The sequence below is a fragment of the Cryptosporidium sp. chipmunk genotype I genome (assembly GCF_004936735.1).
Source record: "Cryptosporidium sp. chipmunk genotype I strain 37763 chromosome Unknown contig_17, whole genome shotgun sequence".
Taxonomy (NCBI): Eukaryota; Apicomplexa; class Conoidasida; order Eucoccidiorida; family Cryptosporidiidae; genus Cryptosporidium; species Cryptosporidium sp. chipmunk genotype I.
In genome coordinates, this window is record NW_027125614.1 from 329066 (window position 1) to 341645 (window position 12580).

Sequence of the window (12580 nt, forward strand, 5' to 3'; positions counted from 1 at the left end):
AATAAGTGAATGAGTCTAAGGATTAACGTCTCTTTCTCGAGTAACCGGATTCGCTTCCCCTCCTATCCTCGTCTTGCTCCCTTCCTCTCTTTCTGTCCTCCTTTATCGCCTGTTTTTCGAGTTCATCCCAACTTAGCCCCTCCTCTTCATCACTTGAAAGCTCTTTGAAAGAGTCATCCGAGCTTTCCTCCTCAAGATCCGAAAGGTCCTCGTCATCATCATCATCATCATCATCATCGTCATCATCTTCATCACTCTCAGAGTATTCTTCATCCTCATCATCATCGTCGTCATCACTCCCACCCTCTCCTTCATCGCTATCTTCACCTAGGAAACCATTGAACCCTCCATTTTGTACGAAGTCTTCAATATCACTCAATATTGTCTTCAAAACAGCATTCCAGTTAAGGTTTTGCCTTCCTTCATAGTAAACAATTTCCATCTCGTTAAGCCAACGCTTAATTAAATCTAAATACTCTATGGGGATTGAGTCTACTCGCTTCACAGGCTTTGAATAGTCTTTTGGGACAAAAATCATATCAAAGTTACGAAGTCCCTGTTCAACTCTCTCAAATGATACAACTTCAATTTCATCCAAAGAAAGTACAAATGGTGGAAACTCAAGTAGGTGAACCAGGCAAGATGCTGTTGGAAAAAGTTGGACGTTTGAAACCCCAGCCCTTCCCGGAACACCATAAAATCCAAGATCTCTATAAGGGATTTCTGCTTCAAAGCTATTTTTACTCAGCTCTTCAATCCCTTGTATGAATTTTTTGTACTCAAGGTTATATCTTTTCTTTGTCTCACGTTCACGCTGCTCTTCCATTATTTCATCAGGATCGTACACATTCCTACCTCTTCTTTGCTCTAAGTCATCGATTTGGTTTCCAACCTCAGAGTAGAATTGTATATCTTGAGTTTTCTTTTTCCCAAGCCAAATTGAATGCTTAAGGTGTAAATGCAAAATTACTATTAGGTCGTTTTCCACAGGCTGAAAGATTGCATGTTTAATACTGGTATATAAAATATCAATTGTTTCACCCTTGGATGAGCTGAACCTAAACCCATTATTGTGGGCCTCTAATATACCATGTTGACGTCTCCCTTGTCCTATTGTGGGCCTAATTCCAACATCCTTAAGAATTACCCTCTGCTTTGACCTATTAAAATCGATTGGTTGTTGATTCTTAATCATATCCTGTTCCGCCATTTCCTCCTCAAGTGTGCCTTTTTGCTTAAATCTTTTAATTAATTCCTTAATGCTTCTGAAAATCGTATTCAATGTCTTTCCATCCTCAGAGCGGATCATAAGTTCTTTGATAAATACAGGTGTCTTTAAGGTACTTGGTAACTGCTCCAAAGATATTCCTGTTGGTAACAGAAAGTTTATTCTTAAAACAAAAGATTTCCTACCTTCTTCCTGAGTACAAACAACATTCTTAAGCAGTCTAACATGGAAGGGAACCAATAGACCGTAAACCGGCACAAGAATACTTTCCTTTGCTGTATCAACGTAAATTCGGCTCGAGCTTCTCTCCTTGGGATACTCTTTAACAGACTTGTAACTTGAAAGCTTAGAATTGAAAAAGTCCTCTTCAGAATCTGAAATATCTCCCTTTTGATCGCTCTTTTCCTCCTTTTTACCTCCAAACCGTTTCTGAAGTTCAACAAGCTTACGTTTTCTAAGTTCCTTTTGCCTATTTTCTATCTCCTTGAGTTCCTCTGAGTGCTCAGAGTTATTTACTCTTCTGGTTGTTCTTCTTAATCTATCTTCAATTATTAAGTGCTCTTTTGACTTCTTTTCTTTTCCAACCTTTGAATTGTTCTTTGATTTCGGATGTCTATTATCTTCACTATCATCCTCTTCACTATCCTCCTCCGTCTCATCATCATCAAACTCATCATACTCATCGACCTTTTTTGTTGGCTTTTCCTTTTTAATTTGTGGAGCCTTTTCTTTCTTTACAACAGGTTTCTTTTCTTCAGGCTCCTCATCATCCAGTTCATATGAGACATGCTCAAGTTTCTTGCTGCAACCCTGAGTCAAGACTTCCACCTTGCCTTCATGGGATAAAAACACAGTGTCACAAATCCAAATTGCGTACTTTTTGCCATTTGAATCCAAATTATTGAACCCAATTGATAAATTGAAAGTCATACCTTTCTGCACTAGGACATCAGGAGATGATCTTGGGCTGATTATCAAGGAAGGATCTCTGAACTCAATTCCAATGCAATGTCCCATAATTTTAACAAACTTTTGGGCAAGCTCAGATCCTTTATCTTCAACTATTTTCTGGTAAATACCAGAATAAAGCTCACTGAAAGAAGTTCCCTCTTTTATTCTGGAAATTAGAGTTTCCATCAGCTCCAAGCAATAGTTATAAAGCTTCTTCTGTTCTTCAGTAGAGTTTAAAAAATACGTCCTAGTAATGTTTGCGCAATACTCTCTGTACTTTGATCCAATACTTAATATTATGCAACCAGATGTTAAACATAAGTTTTCATCAGAATTCTCTACGGCTTTGAGCTCAAAATTAGAGCCACTCTGGACAAGAGAGTATACCAAATCTATATCTTCCGGGTCCAAACCATACTTTGCTTTCCAAGTGTTGTGAATTGTCTTGTCATCTAAAGCAGCTTCTGCACGCCTTCCAATGCTCTTATGGGACTCTTTCAACTCCTTATCCAAAATAGTTTCGATTCTCTGCAATAGTACTCCCTTCAACATCTGAACAGATAAGACAGCTGCTTTTTTACATAGTCCCAGCTCTACTTCATCCTTGTGGCACAACAAGTAATCTATCGATGTAGTTATCATCACAGACTCCTTATTGCTGAATATGTTATCTCCTGAAAACAAATCTTCGCATTGTGATGCAAATTGGCCATCTTGGAATCCAGCCGCCTCTATCCTTCCAATAGTATTTGTTGTTTCTGCAATACTTGAAATTAGCTCCTTGTGGCTCTCAAATGACTCTTTTAAATCTCCCTTCCTCTCAATTAGGATTAAATCTATATCTGGAAAATTATTTGAAGGTTCTTTTAGTAACTGCTGGAGAATTGATACCTTTTTTTGACTTGTAACTATTAAAAGCTTTCTTTTACGGGAAAATAAAATTAAAGTATCGGAAAACTCAAAGCCAAATAACCAATAGTGAAGCGTCATACTTTTATAAATCACTCCATCCTCTCTAGAAGAGCCTTTTCCACACAAAATATATAGAAGATCCACCTCCCTCAGGCTTTTGAACACATTTTTATTATCATATTCGGTGTTCTCCTCCAGCCAAATAGAATATAGGAATTGGATCCTTTTTCCAAAAGATTCAACGTCTAATTTGACCTGATCTTTGCCCATTTATCACTGATTCTGGCGAAAATCTCTATTTCCTTGTTTTCGCCCTTTTACTTTCCAGTCTGGTTATCTTTTGTAGTGAACCTCTTAAAACCCCACTTCCCAGCGCCTAATAATTAATTAATTGCCTAGTAGAAATACATTATTCATTTTTATTTAAGAATTAGAATTTCAAGAGAAAATATTTTAAAAAGTTAAAATAAAAATATCTTCGGACTTAAGACGATTTATTTTTGTAGAACTTTGGCTTTTAATTACTAATCCTCGATTTTTGTAAACATTTAGTACCGGTATTTATTTCTTGTCTCGTAAACTGCATGTTTTAACTTTTAATAAATCTACATTTTTGTGGAAGGTTGGGAAAAAATGGTAATAATTAATATTCAAGACTTAATATTAAACTATTCTAAAATATTACCAACTATAACAATAAAGTATTATCATTTCTTATCTTTTTCTCTCAATTGGAGTTCTCTCAGCATTCTTATTAACATTCTCATTTATTAAGTGTAATTTTTGGAATTGTTCTAGCTGCATCCTAATAGTGTCTTTGTGTATCTCACCAAGCGTGGAATCATTTTTCAAAAAGTCGATATCTTTTTCTTGAACTTGAACGTTGAGTACTCTGTCCCTTAAGTTTGGTTGGGGAGTAAATATATTCTGATCTTTCTTGACCATGTTTTCTGCAATAGATTGCAGGGCTTTACTTTCCGGATCAATTTTCTTCAAAAGCTCAACTAAATCTTCGTGGCTTCTACCTTTAGTTAATTCATAATTCGGCCATTTTGCATTGATTGATTCTTGTTTAATCAGATTATTATATTTATTCTGTGAAACTTCTAAAGCTTTCTTAGTTTCTTCTAGCTGTTTTTCAATACTTTCAATTTTTCTTTCCAACTCAAATTTCTCACTCTCTAGCTTTTTGTACAAAGGTGAGGAGGTCTGTGCTTGTAAAGAACTTTTGTCTTCAATATTTGTTGATAATACTATAATTCTTTCCCTTAACATTCGTATTTGTTCATTAGAATCTTTGAGTCTCTCTGATAAATGTTTGTTATCTTCCTCCATCATGATAGAAACATGCTTGGCCGATTCCAATTCCGAACCTTTTGATTTATAAAGCTCATCCAGTTTCTCCAGATAAGTACCAATATCAAAAAGAGACTTTTGAATTTCATTCACGAATACTAAAGCTGAATGATCGTTATTCAAAATTGAAGCAATAACCTCAATTTTCCCGAATATAATGTTCACGGTCTGTACTATACTAAGAACTAAGCCATTTTTTGTTTCTATTCCAATCTTATTTTTAGTAGGGAAAACAGAATACTTGATATCTCCTATCTTTTGATGAATTTTACTTAATTGCTTTGACAGTGTTGCAATTAACTGCGATTCGTTATTTGGGTTATCCTTCTTTGAAACGAAATCATGAACAGCTTCCCCTAATTGAAATAAACTTTCTCTAAGCTCCTTGTTCTCCTTTTCCAAATCATTGTTTAAGGGGTTCGCCCCTCCCTTATGTTGCTCTCTTGCGTTATTTGAGAAACTGAAGTTTGAATCATGTGAACCAGGGAATTCTGGAGTCATTATTCCCGAATTTTCAGGGGCACAACAAAAAACTGAACCAATCCCACTTGAATTTGGGCTTTTTACAGCTGTATTTTGTCCGCCACTTGGTTGAGCACCACAAGTCCCCATCCAAGGAATAAATGAATTAATTAACTTCGTCCCTATCCCTGCATTGCGTTGCTCTCTTTCTGGAGAAGGTATTGGAGAGGGAGGAACGTTCAAGTTTTGTGGCATTGAAGGCATTGAAATTGGAACACTATTCATACTTTGGTTTTGAGCAGTAAATGTTGACATCATCAATTCTTGAGCTGGTGTTAGCTGACTTCCTAAGCCTGGAGGTTTCCCTACGACTCCAGCCCTTGGAATTGGCACTTGTCTTGGAAACATATGTGATTGCATACTTGGAGGTATGTTACTTGATCTTTGTGGTGAGCTTGGAGTGCTGTATACTCCCATTATTGGGGCTGCACCTGGAAATACAGGACCATTTTGTCTTGCTGGTATTCCCCCAGCCATGGGGCTTGGAATCGACCCCCAATGCTGAGCATTGAGTGGCACTTGCTGCATTTTTGGGATGCCAAGTTACACTTCTACTATCGGTTACTTTACCTGTTAAACACACAAATCTACAATTCCCGCTCCTACTCTAATTCCTCAATTTTCTATTATGCCATTTAGTCTTGAATTAATATACTTTTTTATTGACTTTCAGTATATGTCTACAAAATGTCCATATTAGAAATATTTTAGTATAAAAAAAAGAATGTAGAAATAACAAATCAATCTTTATTAGAGTTAATTAAAAGGTACGAATAAACAATTATTAAATGAGTGGAACAACATATCCCACTTCTAGTCATTATTTCAATTTTTACCTGGACTCTATTTTATAATCTCAGCATGTACACACTTTTGGCGGCAACCTAGTTTTTAGATCGCGGAGGGATGACAAATAAACCAATATGGAGAAGAAAGACTTAGGTGCGGCTTTATATTTGCGCTTATATTGACTTTTTCCTTAAAAGTTTCATAATTAGGCACCAAATCCTTCATTTAAAAAAATACCATCTTGATTTTTTGCTTAGAGATTCTTTTAGTCTTTAATTAGTAAAATACAAATATAGATAATGAATGGTAGGTCTAGTGGCTACCTTTCTTTAAGATGAGAGCCCAAAAATTGAACCCTAATTTCCTCAACCGATCAAAATTTTCCAGAGGAGTTGCATATTTATGTGAAAGATTAGTACCTTATTCTATGCCAGAGTTATACTGTACTGTTATAGATGTGGCAAAATATAAAAAGATATTTCCATGGGTTTCTGAAAGTGAGATAACTAGGATTAGGGGAATCGTTTATAATGGAGATGCTTTTCTTTCAAGACAAAAAATTGAGTTTGGCATACTTGGGGAGTATTTATACTCTATAGTAGAAGGAAAGAAACCAAATTCAATAATAGCTTACTGGCCGCCCAAGAGAATTTTGAATGCATCTATCACAATTGAGAAGTTTTCAACCCCTGTTAAGTCACACATAACAAGCTGGAACTTTATTGGGAACTACAAAGATGGTTTTACTAAAGTTTCGTGCAAATTAGATTTTGAATTTGAGACGGTTCTATTTGACAAAATAGCACAGTATTACATCAAAGACATGACAGAGACTGCTATAAACTTATTAATAGACTGTATTAGAAAGAGGGAAAGTTCGATCGCATAGATTTTGAATATTTAGAAATAAGCATTAGGAACTATCAAAATAAAATACACTAATCTTTAGTTTCTTTTTTTAATAATTTGAACATGTACAATCACGATGCACATGAATTGATTCTTATTCTCAAATATTATAGATAGCGAATGGACTATTTTTTACATACTATTTCATATATTGATTCAATGCAATTCTTATATCCTTTATTAATTTACATTGTTTGCTGCACTACTTGAAGATTGTGAATGTCCGTCACTTATATGAGTAGCGTTATCTCTTGATTCAACAGATGTATGTCTTTGGATAGAACTTCTTTTGCCTCTATCAGTCCCAGAAGCATCTGAGAACCCCTCAGAATGATAACTTCCTTCTGAAAGACGACTTCTCCTTCTGAGTTCTCTTTGTCTAATTCCTCTTCTGATATATCTATCATTCATCTTTAAGGACCTGGCTATAGGTGAAAATCCAACAACAAGACCCAAAAGAAGGCCTAATATCAAACCTATAACCCATGAGATGGTCCCAGAATGAGCCATTAATCCAATCGAGGCGCCTGTTCCTAATCCACCAACGCCACCCAAAGCTGCTCCGAGTCTGCCAACAAGCAACACTGACATAAAGAGGTTGGTCAAAGATCCACCAAGTGAAAGAGCCCCAGCAAAACAAGAAGAAACTAGTCCGCCAACAAGCATACCAATAAACACTCCAAGCCCCCCACTACCTGCCAACCAATATCCTCCTCCTTTCCAAAAGTGATTAGACTTGAGGCCTAGAGAGAACAAGGCAGATTGCCAGTATATAGCCAAGAATGCCATCACCATATATGCTGCAAAAGATATAATTGACCCACTCCAAACTGGCCAGCAACAACACTTGCTGAAACAGAATCCACATTTTATTTCCTCATCAGTTAAAGGAGCATTTCCCGAAGAGCTGGATGTATTTGAAGCCGCTGTAGACGAAAGTAAAGTTTGAGTATTTGCAGTACTTCCAGTAGAGCTAGATCCTGATTTCAATATTGGGGCACTTTTAGTTATGAATTTAAATCCTCCACTTGATTTCAAACATACTTTGGTGTCACTGTTTGCTTGAATAAATGCCAAAGAATATTTTGAAGACTTTGTTGTATGCATGTTTGGAACACTAATGGCTGAACATTCTGACTTCTCATCTTTGAGGCTTAGTGATCCTGAAATTCCGGAAGACTCTATTGTTATCTTCTCCGCACTCTTCAATCCTGAAAAGTGATTTGAAATAATTGACCTTTTATTAGATGTGGAAGTCGAATCTTCTTTTTCGATTTGCTTTTCATCCGCCTTTTCCTCCTTATCCTCTTCTTTTTCTTCCTTATCCCCATTTTCTTTCTTTTCATCCTTTCCTATCTTTTCTTTGTCTTCTTTCATCCCTTCTTTAATCTTAGAGTCGTGAACCGGACATTTTTTCAGAATTTCTGGGCATCCCGACTCACATACAGACAATACCATGATTTCATTTGACAATGTTCCAATGTCCGAAGACTCTTCGTTACATGCTAAAGTGCAAAATAGATTTTTTAAAAATGAAGAACATTCCGAATTTTCACCTCCATTTGATTTTGAATATTCTTCTGCCATGGAAAGCAGCTTATCAGAACAACAGGCACATGGATTACTGGAGCAATCCTCTGAACTTGTAAGCAAGGGGTTTTCTGTTTCCACCTTAGCTTCAGAAGCTATTGGAACTCCATTTGTGAACCTATAAGTGCATACTTCGAATAAAAGTAATAACAATAATTGGAATAATAAACTTTTTAATGCATACATTTATTTTCAGATTGCATCTATCCTACTTCTTTATTTGTTCCAGTTTAGTACTGGGGAATTCTTAGAATAAATCACTTTTGAGTTTGTACAGCATAAAGAACTTAAGTTCCAGCAATCTTTTACAGTAATTCAGCCAGAAGTCTGTCTTTGAAAATCCTTGCTCTTTTATTATTCAGAAAAAACACTCCTTCACGGTAATATTTGTTTCCGCCTCGATATTCAATTTCTCAAAGAAGACATGTAATACATATACGCATGCCTTAGTACTAAAATTTTTAAATGTTTTATGTAAATATTTTATTTTTAGATTTCACTATTTTTACAATTATTTAACATCCAAGCTTCGAGTTAAGCTTTAAGTCTCTGTAGTCTTCTAACCAAATTTTCCTCTAATAAATAGTGTTTTCGAACTGACTTTCATTTCACGAATAAAAATTTCAAGCTCCCGCCTTCTTTTATAGATTTGCATGCACATTACAGTACTCATCAAAAAAGCAATTTATTTGACAAAATGGGGGATAAATGGAAAGTAATAATAGATGTAGAAATTGATAGAGTAATTTTGTTAGATCGACTATAGTAGGCTTTAAAACTAGGTTCAGAGCCCAATTATTTTGAAATTTTGGATACTAGTCGTGTGCAACAATACTCAATACATTAGTATATGGCTAAATTTTAGTTTAGGGACATCAAAATGTCCAATAAGTGCTGGTCTATTGCGGTCTTGTTGATAATTGATTCGCATATACTGATTGCTGTAGCTTCGTCGAATAGTTTTGCTAGGTACAACAATAGGTGGAAGTCGTTGAGGAGACAATATGAAGTCAAGGGTGTTGAGGTAAGCCTGGACTTAATAAATTCTGAAACGTCACTTGGCTTCTGAGGAGTGACTCGATTTTCCCTAGGGAACTGCGAAGAAGAAAAGAAAGGCTTCGGCTGGATGGGAGCAGACTCATTAATACGCACTATTAGCCAGTGAGCATCAAATTTGCGAGTAGAAACACCCTTTTCAAGGATTTGAGGTAGAATCTCTCCCTTTTCCTCTTCTCTAATTACAATATGTGTATCATCCTTTAATCCTCTCTCGTCAATTAGTTTGTCTCTGAGAAGAGCTAATCCAAGGTCAGAGACTGCGAACGCATTTGGTATGGGGCCTCCTCCTTGGACGGACTTACAAGGAGCAATTGTACAAGAAATAAAGCTGCTAACAGGATAGCCAGTGTAATGCGGTGTCTTTAATGCATCTAGCTGAAGTTTCCCAAGAGTAACGATTTCGTTGGAAGTTAGTACTTCGTCTCTCTCATTATGCGTGAAAACCAATCCTAAGCACTCAAGTCCGAGAGATTGAGCAATTCTGTCTACTGTGGACTTAAAGCTATCACTTTCTAGAACAAGCTTTCCCGGCTCAGTTTTCTCATCTTGTGGAGGTTCGTAAATTGCCTCCATTACAGCTCGAATACCCATAGGATATGTGCTATCTTCTCTATAGTATCCATACATCCAACCGATCCTTTGCTTTATCATGCCTAGTTTTGACCTCCAGTAATCGACAAATTGCATTGCTTCAGACAAATTCATCATCTCAAGGTGGTCAACATGACGATATGGCTGGTGCCTTAAAGTAACTGAAGGAGGTATTTTGTTCATTACTCCTTTTGAGATAAAAAAGGATTTGTAGGATTGTTTTAGAGGTAGGTCATCTGTGACAAAATTTCTCTCACTTAAAAATGAATCAAATGATTTGAAATGTGGCCCCTCGCTTTTCTCCACACCACTACTCGTATTCTTAGAAACTAAGGATGAAGAAGATGATAATAAATTGTTTGGGTTCGAAGGTTTTTTTTCCAGAGGAGGAAGGTCGTTTGTTGTCATATGTTTTGGCTTTTGGATGCTTTGTGCAGCAATTTGTGGAGTTGCATCAGTAATTAAATAGACTATTGAGCCATTAGATAGACCATGCTGTAGCATACTGAGTGAGTCCCCCTTTAGCAGTGTATTCCCGTGTGAGTCTAAGCTTAGAAGTTGCTGCTCCTCGGGAACCTTAAGTGACTGAGCTATTTTGGACTTTAACATTGAAAGGTTGCATGTTGAAGGAATTGTTACTCTTGATCTTCCAGAAGAGGAAAAAACTCGGATAACCCACTCCTCGTGCATTATTTAGGCTTAATTAGGTTCCTGGTTTTTTTATTCAGGAAAATTTTGGTACTTTGTCGTTTAAGTTTCAGCTTTTGAAGCTTGTTAGTTGGACTAACTTATACCTGAATTTTTAAAAATCGTTCTAAAAAAAAAGAAAGACAAATATTAAGTATTTCACCAGGGAATTCCTTTTCAAACTGTAATAAGAAAATAAATGATTTCTTAAATTTGTTAGGAGTATTTTACCCTTGAGCTGCATAAAAAAACTTCTATACCGTTGTTTTGTGCACCCCCCCCCACCACGTGGGGACTGAGGCTCGACAAGCTTTTAGTATTAAAAGTCGCTAAAAAAAAAGGAGAAATTTAATAATTAATAGTAATAATAAATTAATTGCGATTTGCCTATAAGATACAGCACTTTTACCTTTTAATAGCAGAACCCAAAAGACTTAGTTGGATTGTTTAGGCAACTTAGTACTTATTTGGCATAAAAGAAATTTAATCAGCAAAGTAAAGACCACAATTAAAAGATGCCCAGAGAATTAGTTACATTACAGATTGGACAATGTGGGAACCAAATTGGTATGGAATTCTGGAAGCAACTATGTACTGAACATGGCTTGGATGCTAACGGTACAGTGATTAAAGACAGTGGCCTACTTGAAGATAGAAAAGATGTATTTTTCTACCTTTCAGACGACTGCCACTATGTTCCTCGTGCCCTACTATTCGATTTGGAACCGAGAGTTTTAAACAGCATCAAATCAAGCGAGTTTAAACATCTCTACAACCCAGAGAACTTTTTTATTGGAAAGGAGGGTGGTGGCGCTGGAAATAATTGGGGTTGTGGCTACGACACAGGGGAAGAGGTTTATGATGAAATACTGGATATGATTGATCGAGAAGTGGAAGGCTGTGAAAGTATGGAGGGGTTCGTTCTTTGTCACTCAATTGCAGGAGGTACTGGTAGTGGAATGGGATCTTACATTCTTGAGCTATTAAACGAGCATTATCCAAGAAAACTAATTAAAACATTCTCAGTTTTTCCAATGTTAAATAATGAGAGCTCTGACGTAGTGGTGCAGCCATATAACTCTGTGCTAACTTTGAAGAGATTGGCTTTGAACGCAGATTGCGTAGTTGTGCTTGATAATACTGCCTTGAGTGGGATAGCTGAAGATCGGTTGAACTTGACAAATCCGACGTTTGCTCAAACTAATGCTCTGGTCAGTACAGTAATGGCTGCTTCAACTACAACACTTAGATATCCAGGATACATGCACAACAATTTGGTTTCATTATTTTCCACCTTAGTTCCAACTCCGAGATGCCATTTTCTAGTGACATCATACACTCCAATTACAATTAGCCAAAATATTCAACAAAACGTTAGAAAAACAACAACTTTAGATGTTATGAGGCGTCTTTTACAACCAAGTAATATTATGGTAAGCACTAATATGAGGAAGGGAACCTATATATCAATACTGAACATCATTAGAGGTGAAACTGATCCAATGGAAGTACACAAAAGTTTGCAGAGAATTAGAGACAGGAACATGGTAAGGTTTATTCAGTGGGGACCTGCAGCAATTCAAGTAGCTCTTTCAAAGTATAATCCGTATAGTAGTCAGCACAAGGTGAATGGTTTAATGATGGCCAATAATACGGCCATAGCTGGCTTATTCCAGAGATGCGTGGCCCAGTTTGATAGGTTAATGAAAAGAGGAGCCTTCCTTGATAACTATAAGAAACAATCAGTGTTCCAAGATGGATTTGATGAATTTGAGAACGCAAGAGAAGTATCAGAGATGCTAATTGAAGAATATAGGCGAGCAGAAAGAAACGACTACATGCTTGCAGGTTATAATTCAGAATCTGCTTCAAAGAATTTACTATTGGACGGTTCAGCCAGACAAGAACCTTTAAATGATTACTCTGATGAATTGTATAATTATTACTCTAAGGAGAACATCCCAAATTATAACACTTATTGCTGAA

The 12580-nt window shown here is 36.4% G+C and overlaps 6 protein-coding genes across 6 annotated transcripts; 2 read left to right on the plus strand and 4 right to left on the minus strand.

Annotated features, from left to right (window-relative positions):
- Positions 1–22: 22 nt before the first annotated feature.
- On the minus strand, positions 23–3361 carry ELE39_001071 (CDC68 like aminopeptidase family chromatinic; the record flags this gene model as incomplete). The annotated part of the gene is made up of 1 exon (XM_067344110.1): positions 23–3361. One exon carries the CDS (start codon positions 3359–3361, stop codon positions 23–25), a length of 3339 nt encoding a protein of 1112 aa, XP_067200148.1.
- Positions 3362–3805: 444 nt separating this feature from the next.
- On the minus strand, positions 3806–5497 carry ELE39_001072 (uncharacterized protein; the record flags this gene model as incomplete). Its single annotated transcript, XM_067344111.1, has 1 exon — positions 3806–5497. The coding sequence occupies one exon, from the start codon at positions 5495–5497 to the stop codon at positions 3806–3808; it is 1692 nt and encodes a 563-aa protein (XP_067200149.1).
- Positions 5498–6092: 595 nt separating this feature from the next.
- On the plus strand, positions 6093–6647 carry ELE39_001074 (polyketide cyclase dehydrase domain-containing; the record flags this gene model as incomplete). The annotated part of the gene is made up of 1 exon (XM_067344113.1): positions 6093–6647. The coding sequence occupies one exon, from the start codon at positions 6093–6095 to the stop codon at positions 6645–6647; it is 555 nt and encodes a 184-aa protein (XP_067200151.1).
- Positions 6648–6847: 200 nt separating this feature from the next.
- Positions 6848–8443, minus strand: ELE39_001075 (membrane with multiple cysteines at the N-terminal; the record flags this gene model as incomplete). The annotated part of the gene is made up of 1 exon (XM_067344114.1): positions 6848–8443. One exon carries the CDS (start codon positions 8441–8443, stop codon positions 6848–6850), a length of 1596 nt encoding a protein of 531 aa, XP_067200152.1.
- A 675-nt stretch (positions 8444–9118) lies between these two features.
- ELE39_001076 (NPL4 family) lies at positions 9119–10597 on the minus strand (the record flags this gene model as incomplete). The annotated part of the gene is made up of 1 exon (XM_067344115.1): positions 9119–10597. One exon carries the CDS (start codon positions 10595–10597, stop codon positions 9119–9121), a length of 1479 nt encoding a protein of 492 aa, XP_067200153.1.
- Positions 10598–11109: 512 nt separating this feature from the next.
- ELE39_001077 (gamma tubulin) lies at positions 11110–12579 on the plus strand (the record flags this gene model as incomplete). Its single annotated transcript, XM_067344116.1, has 1 exon — positions 11110–12579. The coding sequence occupies one exon, from the start codon at positions 11110–11112 to the stop codon at positions 12577–12579; it is 1470 nt and encodes a 489-aa protein (XP_067200154.1).
- Position 12580: the final 1 nt, after the last annotated feature.